Here is a 24,662-nt window from a genome sequence, read left to right as displayed (position 1 = left end):
CATATTTGCTGTTTTCAGTCAGGGTTAAAAAACACCTGATTATACATGAAGCAATTAAAAAGTGATCTTGCTTGGCACACGTTGACAGCACTGCCAAAATAGTATCTAAAATACCACTGAAAAACATGCGCATTTCTGTGTAGAGGACCTGCTTTTCCTTTGACCCTGACTGGTCGGATGAACGCTTTGCTACCACCAAAACGAGCCATGAGAACATCTCAACATGTCACATGCGCTAAAGTCCTTGCAGTGCGTGTTTGGTCAATAAAAGGCAAACAGATGGCGCGTACAACTTCAGCACAGCGTTTTCCCAAAACCTTATTGAGAAACCTCTGCTCTGATTGGCGGACCGCACCAGCCAGACGCCCCCGCCGGAGCCAATCGGAAAGCGCGATGGAACTTGTCCTCCGCGTTCCGTCCACGTGTTTCGTCACGAAAGCCGTAGTCTGTGTCGGAAGCTGCTCACTGCACGGTGTGAAGGGTGAGTGTGTAGACCGGGCTCGTCTCTGGTTCTTTTGGTTTTGTTCGTTTTGGGCACATTTAGCTCATCAGGTGAGTGAGACTGGACGAGTTAGGGAGACATAAGACACGTCAAATTAATACGTGGACGTGCGCTGTTTTTGGACATTTTGGTGAAAGTCGCTCCGCAGACGCTTTCTGATGCAACCTTGAAACTGCGTAGTTCAGGGTTTTTTTGCCAGCTAATTTTCCTAATTATGTCTCCGTTTGTTCACTGCTCATCAGATACTCAATCTGTTTTATTTTGATGTAATTATTGTCTGTCATTTCTTACGGTTGCGTCCATATTTTTCATTTTTTAATCAGCCTCCATCAGTGCTGAATCACGTTCATTTTGCCTGTATAGTGCCTGCTCATTGTCTTTTTCCTCTCAGCATACCTTCATTGTTACTCTGCCTTATGTTTTTGACATTTCTGCTGCATGTTATGACAAGTGATCCGTTTTGGTGATCAGTGTCAGACGAGGAAGATTCAAGTGATTCAGGCTCATTGTTTTGTTTGAATCGCAGCTTAAAAGCAACAGTTATTTTGGTCTTCATCCTATGAAACAAAGAATACTGGCCGATGTCAATATTTGAGAAGCTGCAGATAGTGATTTTTTTGGCAGTTTGTCTAACGTCCTGTCACCAAATTTAATCTTCCACCTATTTTCTCAGTGATCCATTTAGTTTTTAGTATTTTTTTTTTTTGCTTCAAACCCCCAAAACATCCAGTTTACTGTATTGCCAGTCCATGAAACAAAGCAGATTCTCGTGTTTGAGAACCTGGATCCATCAGTTTGGATTTTGATTGATTTCTCTATCAACTGATCAGATATCTTCTGTCGTTATGACAGTCACAGTAAGGGCGCCTCCAGACCGTGTGGTGGGTTTCCAGGTGTACGTGGCTGCTGTTTTGCGTTGCGGTTTTACTCTCAGCATTCCTGCCTTTCACATTTGGCTCACCATTTGTTATGGCTGAGTGACTGTCTATAGTCTGCTCTTCTTGTGCTGTTGCCCAACTGATAGTTTGGTTGTTTTTCTGGCTGGCGGTGCAATTATCAAGGGCTTCTGCACAGTAGTCGTTACACTTTGAACATACCAAAGGAGATTAACAAGGCCAATATTTAAGCAGATAATCAAGTCTGATAAGGTAAGAATATTACAGGGATTGGGTTTGATGTTGCCAAACTCAGATCAGGTGACTATTTCTTTTCTCTTTTCTTGTACTGTTTTTTTTTTTTTCCCACTTGAGGTTTTTATTCTTGCCGCTGGCTCCAAAAGTTTTGTTTTCATCCTGTCAAATCCTCTTGCGGTGGAGCCTGGGCTCAGTACCACATGGGCTGTCATGGGGGATGGTGTTGCCTCGTTGAACCCTGTAAGGCCACTGTGTACCACATACCCTTTCCCACATTTGCCGCAGCAGTTGTGGTGTAGTGTACCCTTAATTAGCAGCATGACTTGCCACGGCTGCAGAGATTTGATACCAAGAAACGAAACTCTGGGTGCACAAGGTGGTTTAACGTGAGACTGGTTTCTGCATTTATTGTATGTGTGTCTGTTTTTAGAAGAAAGGATAACCGAGTGACCAAAAAGACAAATGTTTCTGCCTGTTCATGTTTTCTCCTTTAAAACAGTGATTGACTGTTTTGTGGGGAGGAGTCACAGTGCGCAGAACATTTTATTTACCAACACGTCATTCACTTTAAAGCAGCGTGTCCCAGGGCTGTTTTCTGTGCGCTGCGGAGCTGTTTGCTTAAGAGGATTGCGTCTGGTTCACTTCGGGGACATCGTCTGAACTCTTGGAGTCCAAGAGGGGCCCCGGTTCCAACAGCTGGCCTCAGTGTGTGTGTTCTGTGTGTTAGTGATGGTTCATCTGGTGCCGTTTTTAGTGGACAGTGGAGGAACCAAATGGATGTGTTAATAAATCCAGAGGCTTCACTGTTTAGTGATGAATGTTGTCATCAGTAGGGCTTATGATAGTTTTCATGAGTGATTTTTTGTCACTTCATTTATTATTCAATAAAATAAAATAGTTATGCCCCATCACAATTTGCTAAAGTTCAAAGGGACGTCAGGAAATTGTTAATTTTGTTCAGTATGCAATTGCATAAACTTGAGGATTTCTTTTTTTCTTTTTTCTTCTTTTTATTACTAGAATTCATATCGGACTTTAGGACTTTGTTTTACTTACAGCTGCACGTTTGTGGCTTTTACAGCATTTTATAACCGGTAATCGTCGAGTCATTTTAGATTTACATTCACAAACACAAAGATAACCTGAGACGGACGCCTGCAAGTGCATTAAGCAATGACTATTTTCCTCTGAATTACTGCATAATTCTGTTTTTCCTGTTATTCTTCTGAAACATGACTCATTCCTTTTCTGCAGTGAATGAATGATTCAGTATCAGCAGAAGCTCGATCAGGCAATTGAACGGACCCTTTGCCATAGTCGTAGTTTTGTTTTGTTAAGAAAACCAGAATCGGATCTGTTTGATTAATTTGTTTGCTCAAGATGACTGTGGCATTGGTGGGGTTATGACTCAGCATTAATGGAAGAAAAGAGTGTTTATTTTGCACTGGGTCCTGCTTATATGGGGTCATTTATCAATGTGGTCATTCATTGCATGCTCATTGCATGTCAGACCATACACTGGCACTTTTTGCATTAAATTGAAACAGTTGAACAAATAATTTTCTGAGTATTGAAAGTATTAGAAGCTGTGAAGGAAGTTGGTGTTAAATATCTGCTTGGATTCTTGCTCACGTGTCTTTACTTTTTGATAAGATATGCCTTGAGTTACATAATACTTGTGATTGTAGCCAGTATTTTATTTAGGCAAATCAGTTTCATGTTAGCAGTTTTGAGTGAAATGTTTCTACGAATTTTAATAACTTTGGTGATCCCTTTACTTAATTTGTGCAGAACATGACATTCTTATCTATATAAATATCACCGATGATCACATAGTCCTTCGTCCTCTGCGTTCCACAGTCAGTCATGCCATCAGTTCCCTCATCCAAAGAGGCCGCCGTCAAGGGCCCCGTGTGCCCTCACTCTGCCAAGCTGCTCAGCCATGCCAACGGAGAAAGCAGACTCTGCGAGGGTTCATTCCCACATAAAGGGGTTGACAAGCTGCCCTCCATGGAGGACACCGAAGAGGCGAACAGAACCATTCAGATCAGCGCAAAGAACGCCACTCCTGAGAGGAAATGGATCCGGCCTGACCTTCCCAGCCGCTGCAAATGGAGCCTGGGAGCCTCAAAAGCCGACTCCCCTCACGCACAAGTTCCAAAGTCAGTCTCACGTTCATATTCTGCTCAAAATGTGTTTGACCCTGAAATTGGTCATTGTGCAGAGAATAGTGACTGCTTTGTTTCAAACAGTGAAAATCAGTTTCAGCAAACTCCTGGATGCTAGAAGTGTATTTATTTGACTGTTTGTCTGTTTGACTTTCTCCCCCTAGAGCCATCGCTCCGGCAATTCTTCCAAACATCCTGCACAGGATCGGCGACACTCCCTTAGTGCGCATCAACAAGATCCCCAAAGCGTTTGGACTCAAATGCGAAATACGTGAGTCACCGAGCACTCAAGTCGAGACACATTCTCAGCTCAGGCAGAAGGTGTGACTGTTGATTATGTGTCTCTGATTTACACCTTGTAAAAAACCAAAGCGGTAGTTTCATTCAGTCCAAAATGTGAATGCAGAAAATGAAAGCATTTCTGGGTCAATTGCGTAATTTAAACTTGATGAACTCTTGAACTCCTATTAAAATGTCTTGAAACAAATCTTTGTGTATCTGTAGTGGCCAAGTGTGAGTTCTTCAACGCTGGCGGCAGCGTAAAGGACAGGATCAGCTTGCGGATGGTGGAGGACGCCGAGAGAGATGGGATTCTCAAGCCTGGAGACACTATTATAGAGCCCACGTCTGGAAACACTGGTAATGAGCTGCATGTGTTTGGGCTTGTGAATATGTTGCTGTAGGGGCAGTGGGGGGATTTAAAGATGATAATAACATGAATTAGCAGTGTTGTAAAACTCGTCTGTGTGGATCTTCCTGTTGGCAGGCATCGGACTGGCGCTGGCTGCAGCGGTGAAAGGCTATCGCTGCATCATTGTCATGCCAGAGAAGATGAGCATGGAGAAGGTGGGTTCACTGTCGCTCTTCTGTGGCAAACAAAGTCTGCTAGTCATAACACTGCGGGTTGCCTTGAAACTGCATATTTTGGTTACCATTGGCTAAACGATGTATGCGGTCCTTTTTTTCAGTGGTGAGTTCACATGTCCTCAACAGATTCTGGGAAAATGCAATGTTCTAGTGGTTAAAAAAAAAAGGTTTTCAAGCACTGGACCAACAAAGCTGCAAGACGTTTTGAAGTCTTCCTGTCTGGCCTTGATGAAAACTTCACAGCAAAACGCAGCGAAGTGATCAAGACATGAGCTGCCTCTTTTCATGAAATTGTCTTGTCAAATGATTTGATTGTCTGTTTAATTTGACGACAGCATTTTAAGTATGCCAGCTGGCCAAAACTGCCCGCTGGGCTCTGTGGTAACAGTTGGAAATTATATATTTTAGAGATATTTGGAGGTCATGTCAGACTGCTTAAATGCTCACAGTGGAAATGGAAAATTCTGTGCAACTGTTTGTGCCAAAATACCTGCAGACACTCCCCTATATTGCACAATGCTCTGAATACCCCGTGGCACAGTCTGCAAGACACTGTGTCACCTGCAACAGTCATGTGATGCACGTGATATTTGTTTCATGTGGAAATTAGCTTTGCTTTTGCTTGTGATGCAGGCTTATGCATGCTGCATAAGTGCTGCTGCAGCAGAATCTAAATATTTAACAGGATCTTAGTTTTGGCAGGTGACCCAACAACACACCTGTGTACACATGGAGGTCATTTACTGTGAACTAGACTACACAGAAGCATTGTGCAGAAGTAGTAAAGGAGAAACATCCAGACAATAAAATCACATTTCTGCAGAACAGGCAGAAATGCATGGATTGAAGTTAGTTGTGCATAAAAGGATTTTATGTATTTCTTTAAGAATATTTTAATTATAACATGTAGTAAAAATTTGCCATATTTTCCTTTCAACTGTTTCTTTCTATACAGGTGGACGTCTTGAGAGCTCTCGGAGCCGAGATTGTCCGGACACCCACCAGTGCTCGCTTCGATTCGCCAGAGTCTCACGTGGGCGTGGCCTGGCGCCTCAAAAACGAGATCCCAAACTCTCACATCCTGGACCAGTACCGTAACCCGAGCAACCCTCTGGCTCACTACGACAGCACAGCCGAGGAGATCCTGGAACAGTGTGACGGTACAAAGATCTTTTACTTCCCAGTTTTAATCATAAAATGTAAAAATAATCTTTTGCCCAAGTATATCATACGTCTGACTCATCCTAACAGGTAAGCTGGACATGCTGGTGGCAGGAGCAGGCACAGGGGGGACAATCACAGGCGTTGCACGCAAACTGAAGGAAAGATGCCCCAACATCAAAGTAAGTTGACAAACAGGACAAATTAATGTTTTTTAATGGCATGTATCTCATTCTTATGTTTCCAGATTGTAAAACTATTGGAATAATTTGTACTCCAGCCAAGGCTGACAGGCAGTGGAGTGACTCCACTGTGCTCCACTCCACTGTCCTGCTGTGCTGAGCCACTTGTTATTCATGAATGGTGTGTGTTGTGTGCAGATTGTTGCTGTTGACCCAGAAGGCTCCATCCTGGCTGAGCCTGAGGAGCTTAACAAGACCGATAAGACCCAGTACGAGGTGGAGGGCATCGGGTACGACTTCATCCCCACCGTGCTCGACAGATCCGTGAGTTACAGGAGCTTTTTCTTTTTCTTCCTCACTTTCCTTTTTGTTATGTTTACCAAACCCACAAGCACTTTGTGCAATCTGTCTCTGTGTTTTTCAGGTAGTTGACATCTGGTACAAGTCAAACGATGAGGAGTCCTTCAACATGTCTCGCATGCTGATCAGAGAGGAGGGCCTGCTGTGCGGTAAGTTTCCGCTGACACAAACATCTGGGCAGAGCTGGAGAACCACACTCTTAATGTGTGAATGAAAGCCGTCTCAACATTTTGTTGTTTCCTGTTAACAGGAGGCAGCTCAGGGACGGCCATGGCAGCGGCGGTACACGTTGCCAAAGAGCTGAAAGAGGGCCAGCGCTGTGTAGTCATCCTGCCAGACTCGATCCGCAACTACATGTGAGAATCACACGTCCAGTCACTGCACAGTCTGTTAATGTAATGTCCCAAATCTCTGGATAATCAGCTGCAGCTTCAAGAAGGATTTTACTGTTATATTCATGTTTGACATCAAACATTCAGGGTTAAAGCAGCACCAGCTAGAAATTTAAATACACATTTAGTAGAAACACGGGCGTCCCACTGGTGCACCTTTGCCCAGAGAAAAGACCTTTTTGGGAATCTTTTCCCTATTAACGTGTGCAGCAAATGTTGTTGGTTGCTGAAGAAATCAATGAGCTGAAAAGTCTCATGTGCAAACAGATAACAAGAAAAAAGTTAACTGAAGGCAGTTCAGTCGGTCAAGCTTGATTTTTTTTTTTTTTTTTTTTTTTTCATATTTTTTGTCCTCAAGGTCCAAGTTCCTGAGCGACAAGTGGATGGTGCAGAAGGGCTTCCTGAGCGAGGAGGACATCATGGTGAAAAAACCATGGTATGTGTAGTGAAAGGTGGGTTTATCCTTTTCTTACGTAAAGCCTTCTGCCATGTCGCTCTCATTACTCTCTCTGTACGGCAGGTGGTGGAACCTGAAGCTGCAGGGTTTGAACCTGTCAGCCCCCCTCACCGTCCTGCCCACTGTCACTTGTCAGAAGACCATCAAAATCCTAAAGGAGAAGGGCTTCGACCAGGCACCAGTGGTGGATGAGGCTGGGTGAGTGTCCTGAATGAGAAAAGGCTAAATTAACCGACTGTCAGCCTTTTGGTTTTGTGTTTTATTGTAGTACCACTCAGTATTTTGTTGTAAGACTTGAACTTGTGTGTACAGGTTGATCCTGGGCATGGTGACTTTAGGGAACATGTTGGCTTGTATTCTGGCAGGGAAGATCAAGCTGTCAGACCCGGTCAGCAAAGTGCTCTACAAGCAGTTCAAACAGGTCAGACTCTGACTTAAGCTTCTCTTTTCATGATGGGATGTTTCCTAAACAAGTAAACAAGATTTGGGGCTGCATTTTAACATTTTATGATTCTGATTGGCTGTCACGAGCAGCCAATGAGGCAAATGACTTCAGAGGAGGGTCTCCAGATGAAAGGGCTGTCCCAGCCTGATGCAAAATGGATAGTAAAACTGAGAAAGCTGTAATTTCATTCAGCCTAGCAGTTATATTGTTTTATGACGGTGTGCTTGCATGTGGTGCTTTTTGTGTGAGTGTGAAGTGTGTAGGCACACACGTAATTTTTGCTCTTACTGTCCGAGAATCAGATTTTAGGCATCTTGGCACATTTCTAACTGACCTGATGAATCATATGCCACTTCAGCATATCTTGCTCTTTTTACCTAATATTTGTATTGATTGTTGTATTTATCGACGTCTAAAATGACGTGACATGTTTTTGCTGTTCTTAGATCCGTCTGACTGATAATTTGGGGAAGTTATCCCGCATCCTGGAGACTGACCACTTTGCCCTGGTGGTGCATGAACAGATCCAGTGTAAGTACAACATACTCACAAACATGCACACTTTCCTAGTCACTTCCCACTCCATCTTTCTTTTCCTCCAAAATCTGATTGACTCGATGTCAGCACAGAATTTCTGACTGTGGTGCCCCCCTGTGGTGGTGTGGAAAAGCACTGCTGTGGACATCAACGCACGTCACACTAAAGCACACGCCATAAAGGCTATGATTAATAGCAATTGATTTCTTTTATTTCTGGCACATCAGTTGGTGTCATTCCAACTAAGTCTGAGTTTGCATCTGCAGAGTCAGTGTCAAGCTCAGTGGGTCAACTGATGGTTGATCTTTACTCCATGAGCCTCAAAGTCCAGCTTCAGGGGGAACAGCAAAACAAGAGATCAGTTTTGGACAACCTTACACTGCTGTGGTCGAGTCTGGCAGAGATGAGAACTGTCAGCAGATAAGCACACCTCTCCATGTTTGTGTTTTGTGCAGTGTTGTATGCCAATCCAAGATCATGCTCACATAGGCAAACGGAAGGAAAATTTAGAAAGTGCATATTCTTGCAAGGTGAAGATAAGCGTCGTAGAAACAAAATGTTGCTTTTATTGCTTATTTTTCATTGCTTGTAGGTGTTCAATAGGAAATAAGCAAACATGTTATCTGCATCTTAACACAAATTCATGCATTTTTGAACCCACTGGCCCAGTTTGATTTGATCTACACCGCACAAAAAGAGTTTTACATAAATGTAGATCATCAGACAGGTGCCAGCAAAATGTGGTAGCTAACAAACTCCATATATGGATGGTTTGAAGTATTTCTTACTGATGCATATCGACCCTGACTCGAATGACTGATTTTCTAAAAATATTTCTTCATTTGTTGAACTGTGACCACTTACAGTACGTGAAATGTAACCACTGTTTCCTCCACACTGGTGTTGCGACAGACTTGACAGACGGCTCTCCCAGTCTGAAGCAGATGGTGTTTGGGGTGGTGACGGCCGTCGACCTGCTCAACTTTGTGACAGGCCGCGAAAGGAGAGAGCGATCCATGTCAGAGTCCACAGATGAGCTCAACTGAAACTGGGAGTACGAACTTGTACATTGCTTAACACTAACACGGTGACGGGTTGAGCAGATGTGTCTCAAAGATGGCAAAAAAAATAATCTTGTGAATCAGTTATGGTTGGTTCTTTTTTCCTCTTCAAATGCTTCTGTTCATTTTTTTATGTTTGTAGTCTTAAGGTGTAATAAGAAAATGATGAAGCTGTGCTACTAAGTGAGTTTGTTAGAGGGTTACTTATTGTTTGAAGCAGTTGATTACTTATATTTGCTTGCAGTGCTCAAAGCAAATCTTTTCTAAGTTTATGGCTTGTAGAAAGTTTTTTTTATTTTGTATTAGAATCTTTAATAGAGGCCTTTGTCTTGTTATTTTCTCTGACAAGTACATGATTGTTTTACTGCAGCCTTGTCAAACATCAGAAGTAAGACATATGTAATAGTATAAAAAGCCACACTCGTTCATCAATAATAGAAGAGCAGAGCGTTGCTGTATATAACCATGTCACTGTTTCAAGGGCTGCTCACTATGTGCTTGCATTTCCATTTGTGTATGTTAAAAGGAATACATGCGGAGTGTAATTATAGTTCGTAGAGGAAAAGAATATGCGCCTTTCTTTCCTTTGCTGTCATCTTTCAACACAGTGCCCGTGATCAAACTGTTAAGTTGTCTTGACTATTTAATCTTCGGGATGTGTGAGAGAAATGTTTTATATTGCATAATTTTTCCATAATGAATGTGTATGATTCAATAAAGTTTAAAGGAAGTCTGTGACTGTTTGGGTCCCTGTCTTACCCTCAGTGCTGAAAGGCAAGGACTTAACAATGTTGTACATGCAGTAAAGAATGCTTTTATTTTGTAGATTTTTTCATGGGAAACGTCCTGTTTAGCACAAATAAAATAGTTCTACCATTTTATGTTTGTTGGAAATTTAAAATACATAAAAGTACAAACTGGCAATTGTGATTTTTATGTTACAGTTACATCAAAAATCATTTCAACATAAAATTTAGTCTTAGCCCTGCTTGGGGTGTTTTAAATCGGGTCCCTTAAATATAAGGATGATTTAAAAGATTTAAAAAGTCAAAATTTTGTTCATTTTTTTCTTTTGTTTTTGCTTCAAGCCTCCAATTATCTTTCTATGGAACAGTCTTGGAAGAAAAATGACTGCCAAACTTGTCATGAGGGGTCACAGCTGAAAGAGGTTGAAGTTAAACCCTTGCTTTTATCCATTCATTGTGATTCACAGCAAAAAAACAAAACAAAAACAAAAAAAAACATCTATACACGTTTCAAAAATTGTTCCTATAATCTCAGTAGTGTTTATTTAATGTTAACATCATGTAATGGTACGTATTTCACCTTTTTAAATAGCAGAATAATTCTCTGTTGGCTCTATTTATCATTTTTCCAAGTTTATGCAATGAGACGTGAACGCAAATATTAACGCTCATTAACGCGCAGTGTTTGTGTCAGCCATGTGGTGTGTGGCGCATGTAATTTTTTACTCCTAATGCTTTGTCGGCGGGGTTTCATCCGAGGCTATCTGGTTCAAAGGGGGAGCTCAGATACCGCCTTGACCGGCTCCTCTCCGGTGCGCGCTGTATCAGAGAAGGAGCGAGCCCGTTTACGTTGGCAGTATCCAATCAGCGCTGTCAATGCAAGTCGTTGACCGTGGCGATGTATGTGTTGTGCGGTAGATGCTACGAGGAAGGCTCGACAGGCAGTATGGCGGAGGCGAGCAGTGTGTACGAGTTAGAGGGGCTTGAAAAACAATTACAGAGTTTGTTGAGCCGCCACACAAGTGATGAATCGCAAGCCGATGTTAAACCGTTCTGCTCCGACTTTTGCAAGGTAAGGAGATAACGCTGTAGTTGGTGACAGGCTTGTTGTCGAAGATAAGAGCATATATTTTTGCCGACTCCCCTCCCCCAGAACTGGCCGTTGCACTGCTAACATTAGCTGTTAGGATCGTTAGCATCTTGCTAACGAGTCTTAGTTGCATTCAAAACAAAGACGACACCGCAACGTCTATTAAATATGATCTCTGATAACCGAGGCCCTGATTCAAACGACGTCAACGAAGCGCCAGAGTCTGTAAATCAGTCTTAATTTGACAACGTTTGCTCACTGTACAGCTAACAGGCTAACTCGGCTAATCGCTTCAGACAGCTGCCCAGCTAGCCCAGATTGCGCCTGCAAGTTAGCTTACTTGTTAGGCTGAGTGTTTACCATACTGAGACAACTTTTCACACGTCTGGTAGTCATTTAACTGACATTAGGTAATCTGTAACTTAAGTTTGACATGCAATTAGTGGGCTGCATTGCTAAACGTTTGCTTTAAAGTTTAACTCTGAATTCCCCATGATGAAATATCTCTACCCCCCCAAAGCAACAGGACATTCAGATGTGCTGTTGTAGAAATATGTCTTCATACCCTGAATGCGTCACAGTGAAATAACATCAGCTACTATCTGGGTCATTAAAAGTGCATATAAATGTCACATATCGCGAATGCTGGAAAATCTTCAGTAGGAATCGAGAAACGTAATTAAACGAGCGTATCACCTTAATATTTACATTGGAAAATGGTCAAGTATACTGTTTGACTTTGACAAATCCTAGATATTAATTTCTATTTGCTACTGGGCTGTTGACATGCCATTCAGACTTTGAAGTTGAGGATTTGTTCAACATGAAAACACTTTGGGCAGGTAGTTTCACCAGCTTTTTCAATCAGCATTTGCCAAAGTGAAGTTTTGTGTTTGATGTTGCAGTTTTAATTATTTGGGCGCTAGCTGTATTGACTGGACAAAAATATGAAAGCATCATTGTTGACATACCGTGCACAAGAAGAGTGATGTTAAGGATCTCCACCATTAGGGGGCAGTATAAGCATATTGTAGTACAGGAACTGACAGGTCATCTGTGTTGTTTAAAACAGCACTATATTTTATTTGCACTCATGTAATCAGTGAGCAAGGCAGTCTGTTTGCTCTTGTTTTTTTTAATGTCATGTACAAATAATGCAGACATCGGTGTTAAAAATGTCTCTAATGATGAATATATAATAATGAATATGCAGATTGTTTTCTTGTGCCTGTTTCATCTTCTTTCTAACTGTGGTTAATGCATCAGGCGTTGTTATACATTTAAACATGCTAAATGTTGAAATTGCGATTAACAGCTTTGGCTTGTCTTTGATGTGACTTCTCTCTGTGCAGTTGGTGGAGGAGTATGCCTCTCGCTGGCAGGTGCCACTGCCTCAGCTCAGGATCCTTGAGATAGCTCTCTGCTACTTCGCTCGAGCCTCCACCTTCTTTACATCAAACTGTGATCATGTGCTCCACACACTCAGTAGTCTGGCCTTGTAAGTACACAGATCTCCTTTAAAGTTTGCTTTCACTCATCAGTGACAAGCAAATCAAGCAGTGACCCTTGTGTTGTGATTTTAGAGTGATTTCCAAAGAGCTGATCTCTATTTGTATTTGCTAAGTGGTAATGCAAATAGTACAGCAGCACATATTCCCACTCTAGAAGTCAGAGAAAGGAACATGGTTTTCAGTCACATAAACTTGCAGCGCCAGCCATGAACATGTAACTTGTGGTGAAAATACAGCTACAGCTAGCTGAATTTGCCATAAGCAGTAGCTGCACATTGCACATCACTGACAGAGCTACGACCCCTGGCTTTCTTATTTGGACTCTTGTCTCTGAATCTTTTCACTGGTAATGTCCTGAGACAGTCTAGTAGCACACTGTTAGAGTCCGCCAATGCAGCTGTGACTGGAGGATGCCATAATCATCCACTAGTTAGTTCACCAGTTCATCAGTGGTAACCACAAGCTAGTTAGCACTTGGATTATGTTGACAGGAAATTTGTGAAAATTTCTTGTTTGAATTATTATTCCAGCAAGACAGGCCAGATTTGATGATATTGGTTCGGTTTATGTAGACTGCCTTAGAAAATGATAGACTGGATTTAGCTTTTTCTGTTTTGTGTGTTGTGGCTCAGTTTTGCTTTACTGTTTGTTAATGAATAAATGAAACCTTGTCTTACCCCCCAGGGAACTGGCCTTACACAGTGTGCCCTTTGAAAAGCAGACACAAGACATCACATTCACTTTGAAATCAGTTGCATACACAGTACAATAAAATATTCATATATACAATAAATAAGACCTTTGTTTTTATATATTTGTTGACCTCCTCTGGTCTTGTATATTTCTGAACAATGGCTGGCAACACTTATGGAACTCAAATTGATTGTGTTTTTTGGCTCATGCAAACAAATCTGTGAGCCAGGAAATACCCTGGCCTGCTGCCAGCTGTTGACCCTACTCCATCATGTGTCCCCCAGGATTTCCCTTCCCACTTAAGTGCCTCTCTATCACAGTCTGTATCTTTAGATCCACTCAAATCATTGACTTTTTTGCGAAAACTCAGAATAAGTTTAAAATGCTGTTGGTAGAAGCCAAACGATTTTGATTTATTCACAGGAGTGTTTTTGAGTTGCTGCTGTTCTTTGACCAGAAGGACTTAAATCAGGAGCCACTGAAACACTTCACTGTTACATTCCAGGTGAGAATGAAGTGCAGATCTTCCTCCCAGAAGAACAGTGTATAAATGTTTGTAAAATAATTAATTAGGAACAAAACTTTTAGTTGATTATTTGAAACTGTACACAATGTCACAATACAGGATGATGGTCATTTTAATATATTTATCAAGTCTTTTATCCTCATGCTTTTTCAGGAATGTCATTTGGCCCTTGCAAGGCATCAGAATGTTCATTTACTTCAGGTTGAGAGATCGGTCCAGGGTGGTGGGCCTTGGGCCTGCCCAGCCTTACAGGCAATCCTCAGTGGGTCCAGTTTACCTCAGAGTGAAGGTGGGTAACCTGGACAACATTTGTAGTGCAAAGTTTATCTGTGTGCTAGTCTCTGAAGCATTTACAGTGCAAAGTAAACTAAAACCATATCGATCTGTCTTCTGGCTTTACTGGTCCTCAGTGGATGGGTGCATCAGCTCTGAGCTGCCGATCTTCTTTGAGCTTCGTGTGCGCTACCTCTTATCCTGTGAGCGGGTCAGTGAGGCTATGGCCCTGGCTAAGTGTTGTGCTTGGCATCCCACAGCAGGACAACACTTGTTCTTCCTCCAGGTCTACCTCACGTGGCTTTTCAAAACTTCACAGCATGACAGGCTACACAAAGAGGTGGGTTTAGTGCTGTATGGAAGAATAGCATGTCTTTCACTTAAATGGAGGGTATTTTTGCTTAAGTATGTTGTACTTGTTTCTGTTGCTAAGCTACAATACAACAACGTATGATAATTTTTAAGGCTTGAAAGAGGTTTTCATTGTGCTATTTTTTCTAGGTGGCTGACTTTAATGGTAAAGATGCAGTTCACATCATCTGTAGTTTGGAGTGTGAGGAAAAGGATGAATTGCTGCTAGGCCTCAGCAGAGCCTTCCTCTCTCAGCAGCTCTGCAGGGGAGACATGTACTATTTGTGGTGAGCAAGCTTTAATTTTTTGCTAATGAGATGAGAACTAATGGAACATGCAACTAAGTAACACGTTTATTTACTTCCCATTTCACAATACATTAAGAAAAAAAATAATGCTGTTCTTTGCAGTGATCTTGTCTTTGTATGGAGTAAACTGCATCATCGGTTGAAAACATCCAAACAAGTTCTACTCGAGGAGATTCATCAGCTGATGCTGTCTGCCACCAATGTCAACTCAATCTTCCCATTCATCAGAGCCATACTGCAAGAAGTAAGACAGAACTGCTGTGAATTTTATAAATTATATAATTTATATAATTTTTAAGTGAAGATGTTAAGGTCTCTGTATACATTGGTTTGAATATTTAATATATGTTTCTATGTCACTAGGTTGGTGAGGATGGAATCCAGTTCTGTGTGGAGCTTTGTGCTAATGCTCTGGAGTCTTGCCTTCCTTGTGATGTCATTACCAAGTCTCTAATCTACAAAACCATTGCCAGCCTGCTACCCAATGATCTGGAGGTTTGCCGGGCTTGTGCTCTTCTTGTTTTCTTCCTGGAACGCACTGTTGAGGCCTACAAGATTGTGTACCTTCTTTACATGCATCCTGATCAGGAGTATCATGCGGAGTCCAGCCCCATCAGAAATCATGTTCGCTTTGAAATCCTGCAGGTAGAGCATCTTTTTAACAAATCATGGCAAAGACAAAAAGCATGGTTCAGTATTCTCAGTCAGAGCAGTGCAGAACTGGTACATGAAATTGCTGCTTGTCCTATGTATGTTGTAGGACCAATATCTTTTCTTCTTTTCTTCTCTTCTCAGGTCTTAAAGAAGGATCTGTATTTTGACCCAGAGTTTTGGAACCTCATTGCTTTACGGACCAACTGTTTGAAGCTGATGAGTGAAAAGGTGGTTAGTGCTGCCCTTGAGGAAATCATGGAGGACAAATGGATCCTTAACTATTGCACCAAAGAACCTGCTCTGCGATCAAGCATATCAGTATGCCAGAAAGGAAGTAAAGGGGATCTTCAGGCAGCAGCGAAGAAGCGCCAGCAGAAAGAGGATACTGACACTGCACCCAAAAGATTAAAAGTGGGCACAGTCAAAACACAGCACAGTGAAAAGAGGAAAGGCAACAAAGGATCACGACCTTTGAAGAATGCATCATCTGAACCTTTGAGGCGTTCATTTTGGCAGCTAGACAGACTGCGGGACAATGGGGGGTATGGAGAACGTAGACGCACTACACGACTCTCAGAGAAGAACCCACCGAAACGGAGGATTAGAACACCCAAGTGGCTTCTGGAAGACTCAGGAACTCTTGAAGAGAATAATGTTCCTCCAAAGGTCAAAAAGCATGGGTTGAAACATCAGAAGCAGCATCAGTCATCTGTTGAAAAGAGGTCTGAAACTGGTCAGATCAAGAACAATGGAAAACACAAACCCCCAGTAAACTCTCATTTAATGGCAAGGGAAAACAACAGCAAACACCAGAAGGGATTTTCTCTGGACTGTCTTCAGCCAGCCACTCCTCCTCAAGTAATCCTGGAGCTCTCCCTACCAGACAATGAACTAATGGGGACATTTATTGAGGACACTTGCAACAGACAAAGAGGATTCCCTCAAGTGCTTCTTTATAAACCCACAGTGAAGCTTCCAGCCACATTGCAACCTGTGAAGACTGTGCAGGGCAAAGAGGTGATTCTAAGAGCAAGAGATGCAGCTATGTTTGTACAACAGTTGCACTGTTATGCTCGGCGGGAGAAAGGAAAAGGTAACGGGTCAAACATCCAAGGCTCTGTATCAACAATCACACGCTCGTCTGTGCAAGGGAGTCCTCCGAAAGAAAAGCCTGGCACTGCGATGAAAGGTGGATTTGTCTGTCAGACACCAGCAACAGCAGAAGCTCCGGACCCAGGTTTAGAAAAAGTCCCTCAAGTTCAAACTACAAAGACAAGCTCACGAAAGACATCTTCAGCTAGAGAGCTCTCTGAGAAGTCTGCTGTTGAGATGAAACCCACTGTTGCTTCACAGTCACCAGAAGCAACAGAAGTGACAGAATCCCCAGTTTTAGATAAGGTCCGCCAAGCAAGAAAAGCCTTGCAAACCAACACAAGTGAGCTCACTGTGAAGTCTGCAGCTGTTATTAAAGTTACCAGTGTGTCCCAGACATCAGCGGCAACTGAAGTGTCAGAAGCCCCAGTGTTAGATAATGTCTTGCAAGTTCAAGCAGGAGAGCTTTGTGACGAGTCTGCTGTCGAAATGAAAGTCACAATTGCCTCACAAAACCAAACAGCGGGTAAAGTGACTCAATCCCCAGGTGTAGATAAGGTCTCTAAAGGTCAAACAATAAAAGACACTTCAAATACTGCAAGTTTACCTCAGGTTTTGCAGACCTCATCTGTAGACAGAAATCATATGGTAGTCACTGAAGAAATCCCTCCAGTCTCAAATGCAGCCGGCATTTCAAACAATGGAGCTGCTGATCCTGTACCCTCACAGTCTGACGATACTGTTCTGAGAGATGAGAAACCACTCAAACCCCAGTCACTCTCCTCCCAGGCTGAAATTGGTTCTCTGGACAGTATTTTTGAAGTGGACATTTCACCTAAATTCTCAGAAGAACATGTATCTTTTCATAGTGACACAAGTTCTGGAGGAACAGCAGTTACTACTTATAAGCCCACAGATCCAGACGGTATAAATGGTATATCTGCTCTGACATTAGTAACGGAAATGGTGACTGAACTTGGACCTGAGACACAGTCTCACAGACCAGCTCAAGAGGACAGTGCCTCCAAGGAATCAAGACCCGGAAGTAAGCCTAAAGTTTCTCACAAATTACATACTACATCCAGCTGCTCTGGACCAAATTGGGGAGCCTGTGCAGATGCTGATATGCAAGAGAAGAAAGCAGGGACTAAGGATATTGCTCCAGAGACACCTGAGAACAGTGAAACTGTGGAATCAGAGGAATCCAAGTTGGAATACTGCTGTACCTTCTGCAACAAGGTCTTTAAGGGAAGTCGTGTTGTAGCACATGCTATGTTCCATTATCGTAAAGATGAGTGCATGTTCTGTGGGACAGTGTTCAAAGATGATCTCCTGGCCATGGTGCACCTGTCTGATCATATTGAGAAGCTAAAGAAGAGCAAAGAGTTGGCTGATAGCAAAGATAACACCAAAGATATTTCCACACCTAAGACCTCCGCCAAAAGTAAGGCCACGAACGTGGGACGCCGTAGTCGAGGGAGACCAAGGAAATCAACTATCTGTCCTAAATCAGCAAGCCTTCCAGAATCATCTCCATCTGGATCCAGAAAGTTAAGATCCAACGATAAGCCAGTAGACGGCCCATCATTACAAGAGCTGAAACTAAACTTGTCAAAACATCATAATTGTAAAACTCCTGTTCACAAGATAAATGGGCATATTGGCAAAAAGAAAGAGCTTGACAGACCGGAAACTCATGCATTGACCTCTGAAGCTAAGCAGACACTTACACTGCTGGAGAGCCCTCAAAGACAAACAAGTGGTGGAGCTGAAAATCTCAGGTTGCAAGAAGATGAAGATATAGAGATGCATTCTGCAACATCAGTTAAGGTAGATACAGAGCTCATCTGTTCTAATCACAGTAAAAGTGAGAAGACAGCCACAAAGCAAGATGGAAAAGTTGTTGAAGAGAAAAATGGGGAGCCACAAGAGAAAGTTTACTGTCCTGTGGATGGTTGTACTTGGTTTACAGACTTGTCAAAAAATCGTGTTGCACTGCTGTACCATGCTCTCGAAGACCACTCTGGCGAGGTTAGACCTTTAGAACTCGCGTTCCGTATCGGAAACAGCAGATGTAGTATTTGCATGAGAGTTTTGTGGAGTTTTGAACATTTTCAGCACCACGTTGAAAGACACAGACTCACTCCTCGGCATCCTTGCCTTCATCAGGGCTGTACTGCCAGGTTCAAAACTGGAATGGAAATGAGACGCCACGCAAGGAGACACAGTCCGCTGCAGGCGATGTGCTGCCTTCCTGGTTGTTCTCAGCTGTTTATTTGTCTCTGGGCACTGAACCTTCATGAGAGAGAGCACTATGCTTCCAAACCTACTAAACCAGATAAGAACAAAAATAAGCAAACAGGCGACAAGCATAATAACATGCCAGCTGATGATGCTTCCAATACTGTAAATAAGACTGTGAATATAAAGGCTACTTGTAAGTCAAGAGGACAAACTACACACAACTCATCAACAGGAAAACATACTAAGACTCTCTCTCCCACCACTGTCAGAGCATCTCTGTTGAGACAGCAGTTCAAAGGGAGCAGTAAGACCAAGGATTCGCATGTCTTGAAGAATCTTTCTAACAAAGACACGTCTGCACAGCCTTCAGGCCCAAATCTGCGATTAAGGCAAACATTAAGAAACATTAAAGTAGCAAATACAAGCCTGGCAACGCTCAAAAGTCACAAAGTCATCTCATCATCATTGTTAAAACACAATATCAAGGTGAGGCGTAAGTTCAGGAAAAGACAGGTCAAAGTAAACACTGCGGGTCCGAAGAGAAGAGGGCGTCCTCCTAAGCCAAAGAAAGCCGTGCATGATGAAAACACTACCGTTGGTCAAAACAATGAAACTGTCCAAGTAAAAACAGATCAGAGGAGACTCGTTGAGCTTGCAAGCCCCTCTAAAGCAGCAGAGAGCTCAAACACAGAAGCATCAATCAATGTATCAAAGTCTAAGAAATCAATGAGTAAACAGATTAAGAAGAATCATCTTAAACAAAAAGGAGCCTCAGAAAACACCTCCACTCCTATTGTAGCAGGTAACAGTTTAAATCAATCAGTCTCCACCAAGTCCACAGACAAAACACAGAAGTCAAGTGCTGTCAGTATGAAGAAACTCCGTCAAGGGAAAAAACGCTCTGCTCTCAAAGAAAATGGTAGTCAAACTACTTCTTCAGAGTCCAGTAAGTCAAAGAAGCAGAAGGTCCTAAAATGTCCGCACAAAGAGCCAGAATCTGTGTCCAAAAAGCCTGCCAAGCCAGATTCAGTTGTCTTACAGGTTGAGGCCAAAGCAGCTGTGGCAGTAGAAAATCCTGCTGACGAGGAGGGAGGAAAAGCAAAGGCAGAAAACATTTTCTCAACTCAAAACTGCTTTAGTGACTCTGTGCCTGCTGTCTCAGCCAACAGTTTAAATGAGACAGCTGAACTGCCCGCCACCTCAGGAGAGAAAAAGCAGAAGGTAACAACAGAAGAAAAGTCAAAGAAATTACACAATATGACAAAAGAAGGAAAGAAAGAAAAGAGTACAGACTCGGGCAAAACAAACAAAAAGCACAGAGATACAAATCAAAAACAGGACAAAAAAACAGTCAAAGAAAGACAACCAAGTAAAGATGCAAGCAAAACAAATACAGCAAAATCAAAATTTGCAGACCAACAGGTTGAGACTAAAGCAACCTCAGCAGCAGCAGAGAGCTCTCCTGGTGTGGAAGGAACAGCAGAAGAAGAAACCACAAACGCAGCACCTGACAGCGGCTTAAAAGAAATGACTTCTCCACCCACCGCCATTGAAGAGAAGGCAACAGTGAAGGATAAGTCAAAGAAGTCTCAAGTCACAAAAAACTCAGACCCCAGCAAAGCAAATAAGAAGCGCAAGGTTGTTCACAAAGAAGGTGATACAAAGACTATCAAGAAAAAATGCAAAGATCAAGGTGTTCCATCGGTTTCTAAGCAGCCTGCACCGTCTCAAACTGAGGTTCAGCCACACAGTGAAGTCAAAGCAGAGGTAGTGGAGACCTCTGTAGGTGAGGAGGGAAAACCTCCAGTGGAAACACCACAGTCTGCAGCTAAGTGCCCTGGTTACTCTTTGATAGTGAACGGTCAAGCAGCAACAGAAAATGCAAACTCTGCGGTGTGTAAGGACGCCCTTGCAAAGTATGGTAAAAAGCCATACATGCGTCCTCCACCTACAGCATACTTGGATGAGAAATACACCACCATGCCAAAACGAAGAAAGGAGATGTCTTTTTTCCATTCGTTCCAGAGAAGTCCCGAGCAGGAAAAGGTTACGACAGCTCTGCAGAGACAGCGATGTGCCAACTGTTTTGCTACTTTCAACAGTGCCGAGGATCTGCAGAGTCATCTCCAGTTGCAGAAGTGCTCCAACCTCTTTGGATTTGACTCTGATGACGAAGGTGAGCCTGTTTTCTGTTGTCACTACAGCATGCATGGGCTGAATGCAGAACAATGAAAGATTTTTTTGAAGAAAGTTCACGCTTCAGGGTAATGTATCCACATCCCAACATCATGCCAAAACAAGGAAAGGGTGCCTTACATATTGAATAGATTCTTAAATTTTGACACGATTTTCATCAAGTAATATTCAACATGTGGCCAATTCAACCCAGCAACCAAGTATGAAACCCTGGTTCACATCAACTACATCTATACAAATCAGCATCGTATGACTTCTTTGGCTGTTGACACTGTTTTTGTTAGACCTCATCATGATGGCATGTAGTGGCAGTAGTGGCGATTCTGATTCAGCCTCTGGTCCATTTTTTCCTAGTGAAAACATCAGAAGATGCGTTCCACATGTTTTTGTGAGTCTTTGGAGACTTCCATAGATTTTAAGAGCTGACTCAGGACCACTTTATGCTGGAAAAGGAAGCTTGTTCAATGTGTTGTCTGATCATGGTGGGAGGCAGACTGTTTGTATTTCTTCATAGCTCTGACCTTCAGTTGGTCACGTCAAACTTGGAGGTTGAGGAAATATTTCAGAGCCTGCCCGTCTTTTCACCTCCACACACCTGTCTAGTCGTTGCATGAAAAAGGTTGTCATATTATTGTTTTTCAGAACATTATAGGAGTTGCCAGATGCACCCTTCCCCAAATCCCAACGACAGCCATTTGACAAGCAGTTCATATGGAGTATAGTGGCAGCTTAAAGCTACAGTCAACCCATAATGCAATAGACTCTGTAGAAGGGAGCGCTGTGAATACATAATTGTTTAGTCTTGAATAACACTTTCCAAATGAAATACAAAAAAATGTCCAGTAAACGCTTTAAGCAAACAACTTGCATTTTTTTCTTGCTTCAGGCAACAGTTGAACATGTCGAAGTGAGCTGACGTTTTGGATGCTGGATAGACTGACTTGTGGACCTGCGTGGAGCCCACCCGGGTGGATCATACCTCAACGGATCAGTACTCTCTGGATGACTTGTTCATTACTGTGTGCAACAACTTGCGCCTCTGGAGACTGACGAGTGAAAGGGTAACTTGAATTTTGCTGCAGCTTGTGCCTGTAATGCAAGGCCCAGCCCGGAGAACATGTGAACTAGCCAATCAGTAAAAGACAACTGAACTGATTCCCAGTCAGACTGTTAGCAGAACAGCTAGTACTGAAGTGCCTGCTCTGGAACCGCTGTGCTGTTTCCAGCTGCTTCACCTGGTATGGAGATTAAGTATTGTGATTTAAGGACTGGACTCTCGAAAAGCTGTGAAAAAAGAAAAAAAAATGGCGCAAGTTGACAAGGCTGCTCCTGCTTTCACTAGGATACATATTTTTCACATCAGTAAGCCATATAATGCCATTGTTTGCTTTTTGCACTCGATTTCTCAGTTAATTTCTTTCTGCTTAAACTCTGAAAGTGATGGGATTGTACAATGAATGAAATTGGTTTCATCCATACATTCTTAACATTGCAAGATTATGTATAATTTAGGCTGAATCTAAACTTTGAAAAGCTGTAAGATTGCTGTATCATGTTTGGGATTTTTTTTTTTATATATATAATTCTTTTTTAAATACTTGATGTATTTCTTCTACAAAGTTCCCAATGGAATGATTAGGTCTGTGCTTGTCCTCATTATGAGTAACCAGTAGGGGTCAGTATGCACCAGATGTTTTTGCAACCGAAGGATTTCTTTATTCAGAGCTGCTCCACTGTATTAATCACTGTACAGAATCAAGAAATGGCTTCACTTCCAATCACATCCATCAAGTGTGTTTCCTTTAGCAATAATGACCACAAGATGTACCAGGATCTCATTAATATTTTGCTGGCTTTTGTTGCCGATCTTGTTCTCTTTATTAAGTTAGTAGAGCAGCTGACATTCTGGCTTCATTCTTCACAATAGATTTGTTAATTTAATTATTTTACTGTCCAAGACCATAGACACATTGGAATTTCTCTTCTAGGGTGTGTGTTCCCTTTTAAGATTCCTTCGAAGAAAAACAGGCAGTCGTGAACTACTACAGTTTTAAGTGTTATTGGAGAGGTGGCACCAGTCTTTCATGAGCAGCAGCAGGTTATATTTATTTATGTTTTATTTTCTATCTTTTGTAAATATTTGAAGAGTTTCAATTGCTTATTATATAAGGGGGTGTCTGAGCCGGGTTTATATTTTGTTCTTGGAAAAAAAAAATAAAACATTTCAAATGGCATATATTCTGTGGGACAGTGGTGTCCAATACACCAGCATGCTTTCATCAGAGGAATGAGCAGTTTATTCCAAGAGTGTAACGTGTTTCAGTGCATTGGCAACAGATAAGACACATCAGTGTTGGACAGTGGGCTGCACAGAAAATATTGAATTATATCCCAAGTAGATTAATTGCATCCAGATAAATCTTCACCCTTTCCAACCCTTTTCCCATATTGTCTCACCAGTATTAAAGATCGCAGTCTAACGTGAAGCTTCTAGAAGTGATGCACCAAGGAGGGCATAAATTGGTAACAAATGTTTTCATGTTTTTGGCCAGGCTTTTGCTCATTATCATCTTAAAGGGGTCCAGTTTTTAAGAGGTGTTTAAAAAAGAACAAGCAAGCTCGAAGCTTTTTATTTATTTATTTATTTTTTTTTTTGCAAGGGTAGAGAAAATCAGCAGAGCAGAAAATGTAGCAAATCTCGCTGATTATCTGGCTTGAGACACGGGAAAGGCTTCCAAACAAGAAGTGAAAGTCTCACGCTCTTTCAAGATGTGTTGTGCTTTTCCTTACTTTACTGGAAGGTCAGAAGAACCCGTCTGAGGTGGACCCACGCTGCAAACCTACATGCACCTGACTGTCTCTGTTATATGACACTGAGTAATGTTGAGTACTTGTTCTCTTTCCAGTCATCTTGAAATGTTTGAACTTTACTTAACATTTTCTGAGCTGCGTTCAGGGGGCCTGGATTTCCACCAACTGAATCATCAGGCTCAGACTCGTTGCCTGAAACTTGAAAATTTTACGGTAATTTTCTGACAACATTAGCACGGTGTCTTTAGAATGGCATCTAGGTTTACTTTGGAATCGATCTTACTTTTGCCCGTTGAGCAGCCAAGGTGTATTAACCCTCTGTGTCTCGTTCAGTTATATAATTTCAAAGTTTTTCTTGTTCACACGTACAATGTCGGAGATTAATATGTTTTAGGTAGCTCAGGCTGTCTATGACTGGTGACAGTAATTACCGTTCAGCCATTAATCACTGTAATCATGCAATGTAATCAGCTGATGATGGAGACAGACTTAGAAAAGATCAGACAGACAAGTGTTGAGGCAGTTCGACAGGCAGACGGTCACAAGGGCCAGACAGACAGGCAATCTCCTTTCCATCTGAGTCAATATTGTTTATTGTGGTAGACGCAGGCAGAGGGAGACTGCTGATGAGGAGGGAGAAGAAGAAATGGGAGACCACATGAAGAGTCACGTTCCCACCCACAGGTGTGTGCGTGCCTGTGTGTGTGTGTGTGTGTGTGTTGAGGGGTGAAGGTATTTTTCACCACATTGTCCTGTCAAACATGAGCAATGTGACATGCATTTCTCATTCTCAAGTTGCAAGAGTCAACATGCTTTTTTAAAGAAGCAGTTACAAATTTCAAAATCATTCTGTGTTATGATTGTGTTGCACAGTACGGATTACATTTTTGGAAATTGGCAGG

General features: G+C 42.2%; 2 protein-coding genes across 3 annotated transcripts; both read left to right on the top strand.

Moving 5' to 3' along the window:
• The first annotated feature begins 326 nt into the window (after positions 1-326).
• On the top strand, positions 327-10,000 carry cbsa (cystathionine beta-synthase a). Of its 2 annotated transcripts, none has more exons than XM_046382139.1 (15): positions 327-481; positions 3,496-3,797; positions 3,968-4,074; positions 4,308-4,442; positions 4,570-4,649; positions 5,626-5,830; positions 5,922-6,013; positions 6,212-6,337; positions 6,438-6,522; positions 6,624-6,729; positions 7,124-7,201; positions 7,286-7,420; positions 7,535-7,643; positions 8,114-8,198; positions 9,117-10,000. In XM_046382139.1, exons 2-15 carry the CDS (start codon positions 3,502-3,504, stop codon positions 9,248-9,250), a joined length of 1,773 nt encoding a protein of 590 aa, XP_046238095.1. In that variant the 5' UTR covers positions 327-481; positions 3,496-3,501; the 3' UTR covers positions 9,251-10,000. The 2 variants fall into 2 exon arrangements, with proteins under 2 accessions (XP_046238095.1, XP_046238094.1); XM_046382138.1 differs by having other exon boundaries at positions 379-552.
• A 744-nt stretch (positions 10,001-10,744) lies between these two features.
• LOC124055757 lies at positions 10,745-23,183 on the top strand. The gene is made up of 10 exons (XM_046382872.1): positions 10,745-11,083; positions 12,454-12,599; positions 13,729-13,810; positions 13,985-14,120; positions 14,242-14,444; positions 14,606-14,742; positions 14,866-15,007; positions 15,127-15,408; positions 15,559-20,929; positions 21,836-23,183. Exons 1-10 carry the CDS (start codon positions 10,910-10,912, stop codon positions 21,844-21,846), a joined length of 6,684 nt encoding a protein of 2,227 aa, XP_046238828.1. The 5' UTR covers positions 10,745-10,909; the 3' UTR covers positions 21,847-23,183.
• Positions 23,184-24,662: the final 1,479 nt, after the last annotated feature.

The sequence above is a fragment of the Scatophagus argus genome, chromosome 24 (genome assembly GCF_020382885.2).
Source record: "Scatophagus argus isolate fScaArg1 chromosome 24, fScaArg1.pri, whole genome shotgun sequence".
NCBI classification, from domain to species: Eukaryota; Metazoa; Chordata; class Actinopteri; family Scatophagidae; genus Scatophagus; species Scatophagus argus.
This window is presented reverse-complemented; position numbering and strand designations above follow the sequence as displayed.